The sequence below is a fragment of the Aspergillus pseudotamarii genome (genome assembly GCF_009193445.1).
Source record: "Aspergillus pseudotamarii strain CBS 117625 unplaced genomic scaffold BDV38scaffold_10, whole genome shotgun sequence".
NCBI lineage: Eukaryota > Fungi > Ascomycota > Eurotiomycetes > Eurotiales > Aspergillaceae > Aspergillus > Aspergillus pseudotamarii.
Window position 1 is genome coordinate 329,266 of NW_022475024.1, and position 13,197 is coordinate 342,462.

General features: G+C 48.1%; 7 protein-coding genes across 7 annotated transcripts; 4 read left to right on the forward strand and 3 right to left on the reverse strand.

Annotated features, from left to right (window-relative positions):
* The first annotated feature begins 411 nt into the window (after positions 1-411).
* BDV38DRAFT_239375 (uncharacterized protein) lies at positions 412-1,488 on the forward strand. Its single transcript, XM_032053758.1, has one exon. The coding sequence runs from the start codon at positions 465-467 to the stop codon at positions 1,188-1,190; it is 726 nt and encodes a 241-aa protein (XP_031916845.1). The 5' UTR covers positions 412-464; the 3' UTR covers positions 1,191-1,488.
* Positions 1,368-3,120, reverse strand: BDV38DRAFT_279755 (Alpha/Beta hydrolase protein; the record flags this gene model as incomplete). Its single annotated transcript, XM_032059106.1, has 4 exons — positions 1,368-1,627; positions 1,684-2,272; positions 2,326-2,545; positions 2,597-3,120. 4 exons carry the CDS (start codon positions 3,118-3,120, stop codon positions 1,368-1,370), a joined length of 1,593 nt encoding a protein of 530 aa, XP_031916846.1.
* A 370-nt stretch (positions 3,121-3,490) lies between these two features.
* Positions 3,491-5,066, forward strand: BDV38DRAFT_239378 (uncharacterized protein). Its single transcript, XM_032053759.1, has one exon. It carries the CDS (start codon positions 4,239-4,241, stop codon positions 4,830-4,832), a length of 594 nt encoding a protein of 197 aa, XP_031916847.1. The 5' UTR covers positions 3,491-4,238; the 3' UTR covers positions 4,833-5,066.
* A 679-nt stretch (positions 5,067-5,745) lies between these two features.
* Positions 5,746-6,169, reverse strand: BDV38DRAFT_10027 (uncharacterized protein). Its single transcript, XM_032050829.1, has one exon. The coding sequence runs from the start codon at positions 6,126-6,128 to the stop codon at positions 5,841-5,843; it is 288 nt and encodes a 95-aa protein (XP_031916848.1). The 5' UTR covers positions 6,129-6,169; the 3' UTR covers positions 5,746-5,840.
* A 1,171-nt stretch (positions 6,170-7,340) lies between these two features.
* BDV38DRAFT_289843 (histidine phosphatase family protein) lies at positions 7,341-9,173 on the forward strand (the record flags this gene model as incomplete). The annotated part of the gene is made up of 3 exons (XM_032061343.1): positions 7,341-7,470; positions 7,527-7,680; positions 7,748-9,173. The coding sequence occupies 3 exons, from the start codon at positions 7,341-7,343 to the stop codon at positions 9,099-9,101; spliced, it is 1,638 nt and encodes a 545-aa protein (XP_031916849.1). The 3' UTR covers positions 9,102-9,173.
* A 532-nt stretch (positions 9,174-9,705) lies between these two features.
* Positions 9,706-11,278, forward strand: BDV38DRAFT_239383 (Zn(II)2Cys6 transcription factor). Its single transcript, XM_032053760.1, has 3 exons — positions 9,706-9,912; positions 9,970-10,317; positions 10,382-11,278. The coding sequence occupies exons 1-3, from the start codon at positions 9,760-9,762 to the stop codon at positions 11,249-11,251; spliced, it is 1,371 nt and encodes a 456-aa protein (XP_031916850.1). The 5' UTR covers positions 9,706-9,759; the 3' UTR covers positions 11,252-11,278.
* Positions 11,279-11,374: 96 nt separating this feature from the next.
* On the reverse strand, positions 11,375-12,590 carry BDV38DRAFT_289847 (RTA1 domain-containing protein). The gene is made up of 2 exons (XM_032061344.1): positions 11,705-12,590; positions 11,375-11,618 (listed from the first exon to the last, which is right to left on the reverse strand). Exons 1-2 carry the CDS (start codon positions 12,371-12,373, stop codon positions 11,442-11,444), a joined length of 846 nt encoding a protein of 281 aa, XP_031916851.1. The 5' UTR covers positions 12,374-12,590; the 3' UTR covers positions 11,375-11,441.
* Between the last annotated feature and the right edge of the window lie 607 nt (positions 12,591-13,197).

Sequence of the window (13,197 nt, forward strand, 5' to 3'; positions counted from 1 at the left end):
AAATGATCTGGTCCTCTTTTGATGATCAAGTAATATCTTGAATCTTATATCCTTGTTTCAGAAATTTATGAGCTAGTGATGATTTATCTAAAACAATCATATGGCGTCATCGTAGTGCCTTGAACACCTGATCCCTCACAATTTATCCTAGTACGATTTGGATTCAAATTAGATTATAAGTATTAACCAGGTGAATATTTCCTCAATATGTCATAAAGACTAACAACGCAATGTACTACAAAGATACTTAATAACAAACACACTGAATCCCTAATCAAAACATCGCCCATATCCGCTGTAGATTAGATCTATCTGATAAGCAACCCGGAAAGACCCACCAACGAACTCTAACCGATTAAATTAAATCTCCGCCCCGCCGTCCCACCAACCACCTCCACCATTTAATCTCAATGTCAATCTGATCTCCAACACCACCTCAAAACCCCAACCATGCCAATCATACAATGACCCAACCACCACCCCCGACACACCCGCCAAATCCAACGACTCCAAAAATGCGGCCCCAGTTATCCCCCACCCTCCTAACAACTCTCTTCACCTCCCTCACCCGTCCCACCACAAAATGGACCCTCCACCGCACCCTCAAAAGCGACAACCCCCTCGACATAAACGGCGACCTCCACGGCACAGCAACCTTCACGCCCCTCCCCACCTCTAAGTCAAATACAAACCCAAGCACCAATACACAAAACCCACCCCCGCCATCAACACAAGACCTTCTCTACCACGAAGAAGGCGAAATGCCCGCCCCACCAGGTCTCCGCGCGAACCTCGGCGTCGGGGTGGGGCTGCGCTTCACGAAGAAATATATCTGGCGGTTAAGTGAGGCCGGGATTATCAGTGTTTGGTTTGCAAAGGTGGGGAACGGCGAGGATGGGCCGGATTATTTGTTCCATGAGTTTGAGTTCCGTGAGGAGGGTCAGAGTCCGGGGGAGGGTGATAAGGAGGGGGAGACGTTTGTGGATGCGCCGATGCCTCCGTTGGTGGATGGGGAGGATACGGTGGTTCTCAGGGCGAGGGGGAATCATCTTTGTATTAATGATATGTATCGCACTGCTTATGCTTTTCGGGTGAGGGGGGAGGGGGAGGTGGTTAGTTGGGCTAGTCGGCATGTTGTGAAGGGGCCGAAGAAGGATCAGGACATTGTTAATTTTTATCAGGTGGGTTGAGGGAGTGTTTGGGATCGAGGGAGACTTGTGGGTAGCCTCTGCAGTTGCGGATTGAGGGTTTATGTGGATACTAGACTGCCGTACGGAAATAGTATACGTTGTGATAAAAGTAGTAGGGACTCGAAGTATTGGTATGCCTTGCTTTCATTTCCGATTGAGCTGACTTTCTACAGACTATCATGCCCCGTTTCTCTTATCCATGACAGTCTTCAAGATCATTTCACAGTTAGGCTTCTTGGCCCAAGGGTCAACGCTCTGTTCAATTCCATCAAGTGTGACATTGACCATCTTGGCCCCTGGGGCATACAAAGGCCAGACATCTGTCCTATTATCCTGCTTTGGATTTCCTGCGGTAAACTTAAGGACCTCTGACTCAAATTGCCTGGCAAGAGAAACGTTCTCCACAGGCAATCCAGCTCCCTCTCTGTAGAAATAGTCTGTAGCCCGTCAGTATGCTTGCCACATAAGGCAATCAGATAATAGAAGAACATACAGGTCAAATCCAATCCATGAGTAGCCGGCGGCACCGAAAACAAATACCGTTGGGTTCTGTTCCCATAAGCCTTTGCCACGGCTCTCGCATTGCAGGCGAAAACTACATCAGTCGTCCAAGTGTTCGCAACCTGTTGTAGCTGCGAATCTGGGTAGGGATACATGTTTCGGATGCGCTGAACGGTAGAATTACTTGCTCCTGGAACTAGGCGTCGGACCAATGTGGCAAAGTCTTCGTACGTGCTGACTTCTGAAGTCATCCCAAATCCTTCCGCTGCCATGTTTCCAGACATTACCGCTTGAACATTCTTGTGGTAATGACCTTGTTGGAGCATGATGGGAACTGCATCAAGAAGGTATTTCCCGTCGGGGAACGGACCGATACCAATCCCTGGACCAAAGGTGCCTCCCCCCGAGCCACCGGGGAGGTCAAGGACTTTTTTATTCGTGGCGGCCAATGCGGATGGTGTTGCATTCCTAAGACAGGTGAGCGACGAGCAGTTCGCAGCTTGGAGTGCTTGGTCATAGACCTCCTGGCGACGCTCTGTTACGTTCCTTCTCGGCATGAGAGCAGGGGATGACAGAAATGCCTTTGCCCCAGTCAGTGAAAAGTCTGTATATTCGCAACATGGAGAAAGCGTACCTTCTGGAAAGGAAGTGTACCGTTCCCACCATTTCCTACGAGCATCATAGCAATCATCGCAGCTCCGGCGCTCTGTCCCCCGACAGTGATATTGTCAGGATCACCACCGAACCGAGAGACATACTTCTTCGTCCACTCCAACGCAGCAATGCCATCATGCAACCCCACATTGGCATCCATATCTTCATGCGCAGAGGATACCCACCCATACACCCCCATCCTGGAAGCACGATCAGCAACGCTCATAGTAAGCACCGGAACGAAAACACACCGATAATTACTCGCTACAAAGATGAATCGATTCTGCACCCCTTTAATTAAATCCATCAGACCAAACCCATCGCCGAACAAATCCTTACTTCCAAATGCGAACGCACTCCCGTGCAGCCAGTGTAGAACCGGTACATTGTCCCCCTCACGCACACCCTCCGGCACCCACACATTCAGGAAAAGACAGTCCTCCTGCCCCCAGGTGGTCCCGTTAATTCCCGGAAAGGGAGCTTGCGAATTCACACTGCTGACACAATCACTTGTTGTGAGTCGATCTCGACCATCCTGGATGCCGTCTTCGTGGGATGGTGGAGTGACTGGTTTACGGAAGCGGTGGGCTCCGGTGGGTGGCTGCGCGAAGCGGATGTTGTTGTATAGACCGATTTTGGTGCCAGATTCGGTGGTGTTGATGAAGGTTGGGGTGTGATTAGCATAGCCCAGGTCTATCTGGGGGAAGGTTTGGGCGGTGATGGTGGGGAGAAGGCAGGAGATTGTGCTTAGGAATAGAAGTATATTTGAGTACATTGTAGACTTATACGCATGTCTAGTGTTGGTTCTTCTAAAGGTGTATGTATTGATGGAGGGCTAGGGTGTTCATAGTATTGGAATTACCTCTTTTATAGTTCATGGGAACTTCCCGATAAGGTTGGTTTCGTACTCGCTTGACTTGAAGTGAGTGGATCCCTCGTATAAAAGGCGCATGAATACTAGGCTCGGTTGATCGACATCAGTTCATGCTTATTCGACAAGCCGACATTAGGTTTGAGAATAAACGGGAAGTTCGTATCGGGCCACAGGTCCATGGTTTGCAATTGTCGTTCAACCACTTCTGAACCAAATAAAAGGGATCCTCATCAATCGAGCGGGGCACCATGACACTTCGGTAGCTCGTATTATGGAACACATGCTCATCCATATACGTTCAGCTAGCCTGATATATCCAGTAAATTCTGGGCATACGCAATAGTACTGAAGAATCCGACACTGTTGACGAGTAACCTTGCTGTGGTGACCATGTTCGTTCCTTATACTATTAAGGGTACGTGAAGTGCTAAGTAGCTGCCGGTCTTGTAGCTACAGCTTCACTCTCTCCGTTCAATTCTTCTTACTTATCTTCTTTCGTTTTCTGGTTCTGCTTTCACGTAGGAATCTCAACCCATACTACTCAACCTAGGGTATAAGAGGCCTAACCAATCCCGGGAAAAGATGACATCTTCCCCTCACTTTCCCAAGAAGCGGGGCAACCACATCAGTGGGTGTGTATAAAGTAAAGGTAAGACAAGGACGTCTTTCGGTCCATTCATCCTCTTGTAAATCATCCAACTAACTGTTATAGAAACATTGAAATGCCTCGAGTAGCTATTGTCACCGGCTCAGCGCGTGGGATGTAAGTAACATCCTCCCGGTATCTGTTCTGGTAGAGTTAGTGTTGAACATATCCCAGTGGAAAGGCGATTGCCCTCCGTCTTGCAAGAGATGGCTATTCAGTTTGCATTAACGATATCCCCGGTGCCAAGGATGAAATCGCCGCAGTCGTTGATGGAATCAATGCCACGAGCACCCAAGAAGCAACATCTTCTTCTTCTCGTTCCCGGGCAATCGGTATAGCCGCTGATGTGACCTCAACATCCGCGGTGGAAGAGATGGTCCGAGAAACAGTGGAAAAGCTGGGTCCATTGACCCTGATGGTTGCGAACGCGGGCATCGCCCAAATCAAACAACTTCTCAACGTCACTGAAGCCGATATTGACGCGGTATTTTCGGTAAACTTCAAGGGTGTGTTCAACTGCTACACCCACGCGGCCCGCCAGATGATCGCGCAGGGTGATCCGCAATCTGCTGCCGGGGTCGGGGTGTATAAGATTGTCGGAGCCTCGTCTATCGTCGGATTCAGAGCGTTTGGGGCGCTGGGGATTTATTCGGCCAGTAAGTGGGCGGTTCGGGGTTTGACGCAGGCGATGGCGACAGAGATGGCACCACACAAGATTACGGTGAACGCATATGCGCCAGGGGTGGTGGGAACGGCCATGTGGGATAAAATTGACGAGGAGTTGGGCACGATTGAGGGCCGTGCGAAGGGGGAAACGCAAGAGGTTTACTCGAATAAGGCGGCCCTGGGGCGAACGAGTGAGCCGGAGGATGTGGCTGGATTGGTTGGAGGGTTCCTGGCGAGTCAGGACTCGGATTTTGTGACAGGGCAGACGATGTTGGTTGATGGCGGCATCGTTTTTACTTAGATCGCTTTCTATTGCTATGACTTGCCAAAGTAACAGCTTATTTTCACTTATGAGAAATCCACATTTCCCCATTTCTTGCGTGCTCACATCCCAAGCAGTGAATTGGATATCTGCTCGGCAGTAACCCTAACTGGCGCATCATACCGAACGGGCAAAAAGAGATGATGATTAAAGCAATATCAAGACAGTTAATGTATGCATGATAAGCCAGAACACCCAACCACCATACGTCCTCCTTTAGTCTCCGAACTCGTGGAAGTGGGCTTCCAGTATAACCAACTTGATGCAAAACAAAAGCAAACTCGACTGCTCATCATACTCCCTTATAAAAACTGAAATGTCCCCGTGAAAGGTTCCCTCCAGATTGTAGGAGATGTATCTTGTGCTTAATGTCATATCAAATAGAAGGATTTGTATCATATTGTGTATCTATAAGGGGCCTTTACGACTCGAAATCATAATTATTAAACTTTTCTCAGAAATGATTCCAGTCACTGCGATCGCAGTTTAGCCATGAAACTCTTGTCAAATGACCAGGGGTGAGCCATGCCCTCCACATTTAGATTTATCATACGTTCACCCACCTCTTGTGCTTTCGTTCATTTTCTATATTGTACTGCCGGCCGAGAAATTGTTTGATGAAGCCTTGTTGGGCCGTCTTCCGGTTGACCTCGTCGCCCTGGTTTGCTTCTGGTAATCCTTGTCATCCGAATTGCCTCTCTCTTAATCCTGTCATGGGAGAACTGGGACCGCAAAACACCGAAAGAAAGCCAACAGCAATGGTTGGGAATGGCGTTGAAATACCGCTAACAGTATGAATCCAACTCCCATCATCGAGAGTCTTGCAACTTTCCCTGCAGAGGTCTAACTCCATAAAATGCGACCACAGAAAGAGGTCCATGACCCGCCACAAGTCGACTATAAGCCGGGAATGTATCACAGCTCTCCCAAATCCCCGCCCAGCACCTCCCGGGCTTTGACAACACCAAAAAGATACAATTCCAGGAACTAGAACCTCCACTGGCTCACCAAAATAGCAAAAACCAAATATGGCGTCGCCGCTATCACCAAGACCACACAGAACAAGTAAAAGAGTCGGCGCTTGACGTTGCGTGACCACCAACGCTGGGTGCCGTCGGGGCGGATCGTATTGCGTGGATCAAATTCTAACCCTCGGGGTTCGGCTGACTCAAAGGCAGCTTCTTCATCATAGGGCGTATCTGAGTAGGAGGAAGGTTGCGTTTCTGAATATGGTGGGGGAGGGGGAAGGTCCTGGGTTGCGTTAGAGGGGGTCATGTGGGATGGGGTGGGGGCGGTTTACTTTGAGTTGGATCATGGTGGTCGATCGGTTCTTGGGGGTGGCAGAGGTTCCGAGGAAAAGGTTCTAGAGGTTGGTGCCTCAGGGAGGAAGGTGATTATATACGCTGGGGTGGATATTTTAAGATTTGTTGACTATGCAGGGGTCGTGTTCGGATTACGGCAGATTCAGCCTCACGGCGGGCGATTGGGGCTGTGGTGTTTCGTGTGAGGGCAATGAAAATGTAACATGACCACGTAGATGATGGAACCCGTTGGTAGTTATTGTGGGAGATCTTAGATAAGACTAAGGTACTACTAGTAGTAGTTAAGTCATCTTGCAGTATGTGCTTAGCTCTCTTGTGATAACTTGCAGGAAATAGCTCCATGATTACTTCATATCAGGTATAGTTTGTTGAAGGGTGTAACAATTAGGGCTAGTTTAGAATAAGGATATCAAGATTATTAGAAATGTTTTACTATCAGTGCGAATAATCGCTGAACCCTAAAATTAGTATTCACTAAGCAGAAATCACAACTTCCGGCATCCGAGCAGTGAAAGAACAGTGTCAAGCAAGCCCCACCCTTTGGGGACGGACGGGAACTTCCGTTACTCCAAGCTTTAAGCCTTATGGCTATTGGCCTCAGGATAAAGAAAGACCCGACTACCTCCGTACCCGACACACATTCCGGGGTACACAGCACGTGCTCAAGTTACAACCCCTTTTAATAAAATAAAAAAAGACACTAAGCACTGTCGGCAATTCTATACACGCTAAGTTGACTAGGGAGGCCAGAGAACTTCACCAAACCATCCACCCACGTGGGCAACTTGAGCCAACACGATCGGTCTACAGCAAAATAGAATTAATCGCATATAGCGATACGAGCACGGGGAATGGCCGTCTTTCGCTTATCATAGTGGACATCATGGCTTTTCGGACAACAACAATGGCCCCCCACGTGCCTATATACCCAGAAGCGACTGGTGGTCTAGGTCCTAATGAAGGTTTAGATCAAATAAAGCAGCGATTATGTGTGTTTGCTCAATAACAACCCTTCGGAACTACCGGCATCTATGTCTAGCAACGACTATAACATGGCGTCTATAAAGCCAGCTTGCCTTGCCATGTTTGGGAATGGTTCACGATTGTGCCTACTATTGTTTCCTTGGGGTTTGGTCGGGTGAACGCATCCTCCCGACGCTTCACCATGAAGGACATGCTTTTGGCACTCCCGCTGATTACCGCCTCTTGGGTGGGTGTTACTGCGGCTAGTTCAGAAAGATCCACTGGCACAACACAGCCGAATTGGTTCCAGACATCGCCTGAGAGTTACCAAGGTGGGTTACAGACTCAGGAAATGGTTCTTATAGAGCCTTCGGTTAAGCAATCCCAGGTCCAACTGCCACCGGCTCTGCGCCTTTCCTTGCAGAAACGAACCCAGCATTCTCCAGCCACGGGACATATATTGCCAATGACCCTTTGGTGACAGATCAACCTATCTCGGGAGCACAAGGGCGCAATGTCTTCCACCATGCAGGCAATTTAAGGTATGTAATTGAAAAGCACACGTCGCCTAGTGATACAAAAACATCAAAATCTCACGGTGCAATATAGTCCATATTTCTCCTCAGAAGATGGCTTTGGGGTCGACGAATATCCCCTTCCGGCTGGGGCAAACATTACCCAGATGCATATGCTTCACCGACACGGTTCTCGCTACCCTTCTTCGTCGGAAGGGTTTCCGTCCTGGGCTGAGGGGATCAAGAACTCTACCACTGCCGGCAACCGCTTCAAGGGCGCTCTATCATTCCTCAATGAGTGGAGCTATGGCCTTGGAGCTGAGATCCTTGTTCCGAAGGGTCGCCAAGAGCTGTTTGATAGCGGTGTCCTTAACTACTACAACTATGGACATCTTTACAACGAAAGCCTTGGTCATAAGCTAGTGGCACGCACCACAACGCAGGATCGCATGCTGAAATCTGCAGAGAACTTCCTAGCTGGCTTCTTCGGCCTGAATTGGACTGACAAGGCCAACCTACTAGCAATAATTGAAAACGTGGGGTTCAATAACTCTCTTGTTGGAACATATTCCTGCACCAATGCTATGACCGTGATGGCCAACACATCAATCTATGAACCCATGAATCAATGGGTCAATATATATCTCAAGAATCGGGCTACAGTGTTGAAAGAGCTTTCCGGGTCCTATAACTGGACCGCTACTGATTCACATAATGCTCAGGCTCTCTGCTTATACGAGACGATTAGCTATGGCTACAGCCAATTCTGCCAGCTCTTTACCTATGAAGAGTTTGAGCAATTCGGCTACTCGTATGATCTCATGTTTACTGCCATGGTTGGATTTCAAAACCCAGCTGGACGTGCCCAGGGAATCGCGTGGGTAGAGGAATTCCTCGCCCGAGTGGAAGGCCATGTCCTGCAGACAACCGGCACAAATGCCAACATGACTCTGGCTACGAACCCAGTTACGTTTCCGGTGGATCAAAACCTCTACCTTGACTTCACACATGATGCCGATATCTTCGCGGCTCTCACAGCATTCGGCTTCAGACAATTTGCTCAGTTTTTGCCTCCCACAGGACCTCCGAGAAATCAGCAATTTTCCACCAGCAAAGTTGTTCCCTTCGGTGGCCGCACAAACATTGAGATTATACGGGCGCCTCATAAAGTATCAACGGAGCGATCCCGAAACGAAACCCAGAGTGTCTACGTGAAAGACACGAAAGCCACCTATTATGTTCATTTCCTTCAAAATCAGCGAACACTCCCTCTTCATGCCAGCTTCCCTGAGTGCGAATATCGCGACGATGGATGGTGTGAGCTTGACACATTCCTGAAGGTACAAAGAAAAAGCTTGGAGCGGTCCCAGTTCGAGTATGCGTGCTTTGGAAATTGGAGTACTCCGGCTTATGGGGATGTTACAGACGGGGTGCCTCCGCGGTCCTGAGGATGTCTTCCGTTGACCTTTCATGTTACATACTGTATTATAAAGACTATAAGAGATAGGTGCGGGTCAGAGTTGAAAAAGACCACGCAAATAGAAATGAGACAAAGTATACGATTGAAGTGTTTGGCTGATATACCCCGTCTCGGTAGAACAAGAATCATATCATGCCTAACTCATGGGTGATTCACGCGTGTCGAACAGATATCGGAATGTATATCATTTAGCAACATCTAGTGCCATATAGAGGGACTTGATATCATCCACGTGGTTGACCCATGGCTTAACCCTGATAATGGGTAGGACTCGTAAGCCACACAATTCCCTCGTCCGCAGGCGATAGTCTACTCAGTACTTTGAACTTCGTAAATTATATGACAGGGTCCGGCATTCAAGCAGGAGCCCCAGACAAAATTTAACCGGATACTTTACCTACTAATGCATATATTATTTAAAAATTATCAATAGTTTATTTAGCAATGCTTGATATCTAGTCAAGCAATCTAGGTATAATAATGATAGTAGAAGCAGCTGATTGGTTGTCGCCTCGTGTTGGGGTGAAACTGGTTGCCTACCATCGTCATTATTGGCATCTTCAAAATTCACCACGACATGGAAATCGGACTTGACACAAGACACAAGTCATTCAATCAGCACAAGGATGGAGCATACATTTCAGTTAGCACGTTTCCAGACGAGCGTTCCGTCACACCACTCGTCCGTTCCTAGAGTCCAGATAGAGCCACACCGCATTAAACGACCTCATACAAAATCGCGTCATGGCTGCTTCAACTGCAAGGCCCGAAGAGTCAAAGTATCTAAATCCTGTCTCAATGTACTCTGAAGACTGCAAGACTGACATATCTACAAGTGTCAAGAAACGCAGCCTCACCCTTGTGCCAACTGCATCGGCCGGAACATGCTGTGTATATACCCTTCAAAAGACCAATCGCTGCGTCGTCGACATGCCAGTCCACTTGGTGGCCACTATAGACGACAGCCGCCAAGGAGCCATGCCTCTTCGTCAAGTTACGCTACAACACCATCGTCTTCAACCGAGTCAGCAGTGGCATTGAGCTCACAGCAGTCTGTAGTACCTCACACCTTCACTGCGGACGACTTACGATTCTTTCATCATTTCTTGATAGCTGCATATCCGCATCTCCCATTTGGAAGTGAGGACCTATGGAAGACGAGCCTTCCGGCTTCTGCGCACGAGGTTAGCCTTCTTGCCCAGTGGACTGCTTTTGTAGAATAGAGCGAAACTAATCCGACAACGGCAGTGCCCACATCTAATGCACGCAATCCTATGTTTAGGAGCCACGCATCTCTCCTTAGTCACACCAGATGGAAGTAGATATACAACTCTAGCTGTCACCCACCGAGGCCAGGCGCTGAGAACGCTAGGTAACGAGTTAGCCAAAGGAGACCAATGCAGCAAAACCGAGCTGGATCTCATGCTCGCAACAGTATACGCGCTCACATTCCAGGCCAACTATATGGCAGACGGATTATTTGATTTCGCCATCATGGTCCGAGGTTGCGGTATCATAACACGGCGGATCCTGAACAAATACAAAAGAAGCGATATGTTCACATTGCTCACATCAGATGTTATCATTACCGACATCGTGCCACAACTTCCTCACACGCCATATGCCGACACCGAGGATCTGAACAGATCTATCGAGACATTGCAAAGCATCGAACCATTGTTAGTGAGCAATGGTCACCGCAATGCTTACAGAGCTTTATTGGATACGTATCACGCATTGAAATCTTCGGCGCGCGACGGCTTTGTTGCTTTTACGGGGTTCTATGATGACTGGGGGAGAATGAGTAATCGGGAGTTTATGGAGTTTCTGGATCCGGGGAATTATGTCTCGCGTCTTTTGTTTTTGCATTATGTGGTGGTGTCGATTATGTTGCGGCCGGTGTTTTGGGTTCTGAGGAAACCGAGATTGTTGGTGTGTCCGAAGGATGAGCTGCCGCTGTTGCAGAGGGGTGTTTATATTCATGAGTGCTTGCCTTCTGAGGTACGTGGGTTGGTAGAGTGGCAGTTTCGTTTTATCACCTTGGATAGGGCTTCGATTGAAGATCCAGGCTTGAGATCGTCTGTGATGGAGGACCCATCTGAATTGAATATGGTATAGATTGCAAGATGGTTGTATTAGATTGACACAATGTTCACTATCAAAACGAATATAGGACAATGTCAAACAAAAGAAAACCACTAGACGAAAAGGAAAAAGCTCTAGGATATCAAAGATCAAACACGAATGCCACGCAGTCTAACAGCATCGTCACCATCTACATCACCATCTAACCCACACAATCAAGCAACTACTTCGACCTCGCACTAAGTCCAACCGGAAGCCACCTAGCGGGATGATACCAACCCAGAACCATCATCGCAATCAACATCGGCACGGCCTCAAGGACATACAACGGCCACTCATGAGTCCAGGTATAGGTATCCATACCCATACAGAACTCAATAACTCGATAGATCAACCGAATCTGACACATACAACGATACCATTAGTACCCTTCCCAGAACCAACAGAAAGTATAGGGAAAAAAAAGAGAAAAAGAAATATACTAACCGTAATGAACCCCCCAGCCACATAAATCCCATTCAAAACCGACCTCACCCCAGACTCGACCTCCCCAGCAGCAGAGGACCTCCGATCGAACCAAACCACGACCACTAGAAAAAACCCAAAAGTAACAAGCTGCAACACCAACCCGGCAATAAGCACCCCAACCCCAATATCTTTCTCCTTCCCTACCCAATCATTCGAGGAAGCAATCCCGCTCCCAGCCGCCTGCGTCAGGAAACTAACGACATCTGACGTAACAAAGACACGGGGGATCCAAGACGGTGAGAATCTCCCGAACAGCAGTACCGGGTTCTTCGTCTCGGTGTTGGGGCTAGAAGCAGCACAACCGCCAGCGGACCGGATCAATCGCCCGATCAGGATGTAGAGGCTTGCACAAACGAGGACGGGGGCGATCACGATTAAAGTTGCGGAGGTAGCGTAGAGGCCGATGTTGTCTTGTTGCTTTACGCTGGCGGCTCGGATGGCGTAGGCGGCGACTTCTGTTGCGGCGCCGATGGCGATGGGGATGAAGTAACTTACTTTGTGGTGGTGGCCTGTGTAGGGAGCGATGAAGGATAGGTAGGTGTGATAGGTTAAGGGGAGGGTGTAGAGGATTGTGAAGAGGATTGAGGCGGCTAGGGATGGGTTGTAGAAGTAGATTGAGGTGCCCATTTTTTGGGGTAGAAAAGATATGGTAAATGTAGTTCAAGGTCTCCTCTCTTGAAATCCAAGTATAATCTGATAATTCCACTCTTGTAACTCATGCAACCCTTTATATCCCAATTTTCATAGTATACAAGATATTCATACATCTGAACGAATCACCCAACCCACTAATGACATCGGAGCAAAACTCCCAAACTTCATGATAGGTGGACCTCGTATTCGCACCTCGCATTTTCCTTGCTCTAAGCCTTGCTAAACTCAACCAACTATTCTAATAGGTCCATTCGATCGTTGCCTGAAGCTACGTATCTGTTAGTTATACTAACCATGGACCCACCGGTAAATAAGCTCTCGGAGCGAACGGGCGTGGAACGAATCCGGGTCTTGGCAAGATTACTGTATTGAGTAAAGTGGGACTGCTTACAAAGTGACTTTTCCTCTTGTGATGTCATTGTAAGTATGAAAAGATGTTTCTTAAGCTATAGACCACATGACATGCCTGGGCTTACTGTGGTAACCCTATCCCTCCACTCCTACACTCCGACATATTCATCACATAAAGCAACCTTGAACTACAGAGTATCATGGCGGAGAGCGCTGGAGATTCAGCACCAAGTGCTGGCCGAAATTCCCTTAATCATCCAAACCGGGTCGTCTTACGACTCCGTGGAAGCGACTTCCTCCTTAACTTTTGCGTTGAAGAGTAAGATGATGCCGTTCGAGCATAGTATTTGGTGTCTTCAGGGCGTTCAGTCAATGAGCTTAAGCAAAATATTCACAGCGTATATCAAGAACATTCTTTGGTGCTGGGGTATTTCTATATAACAATT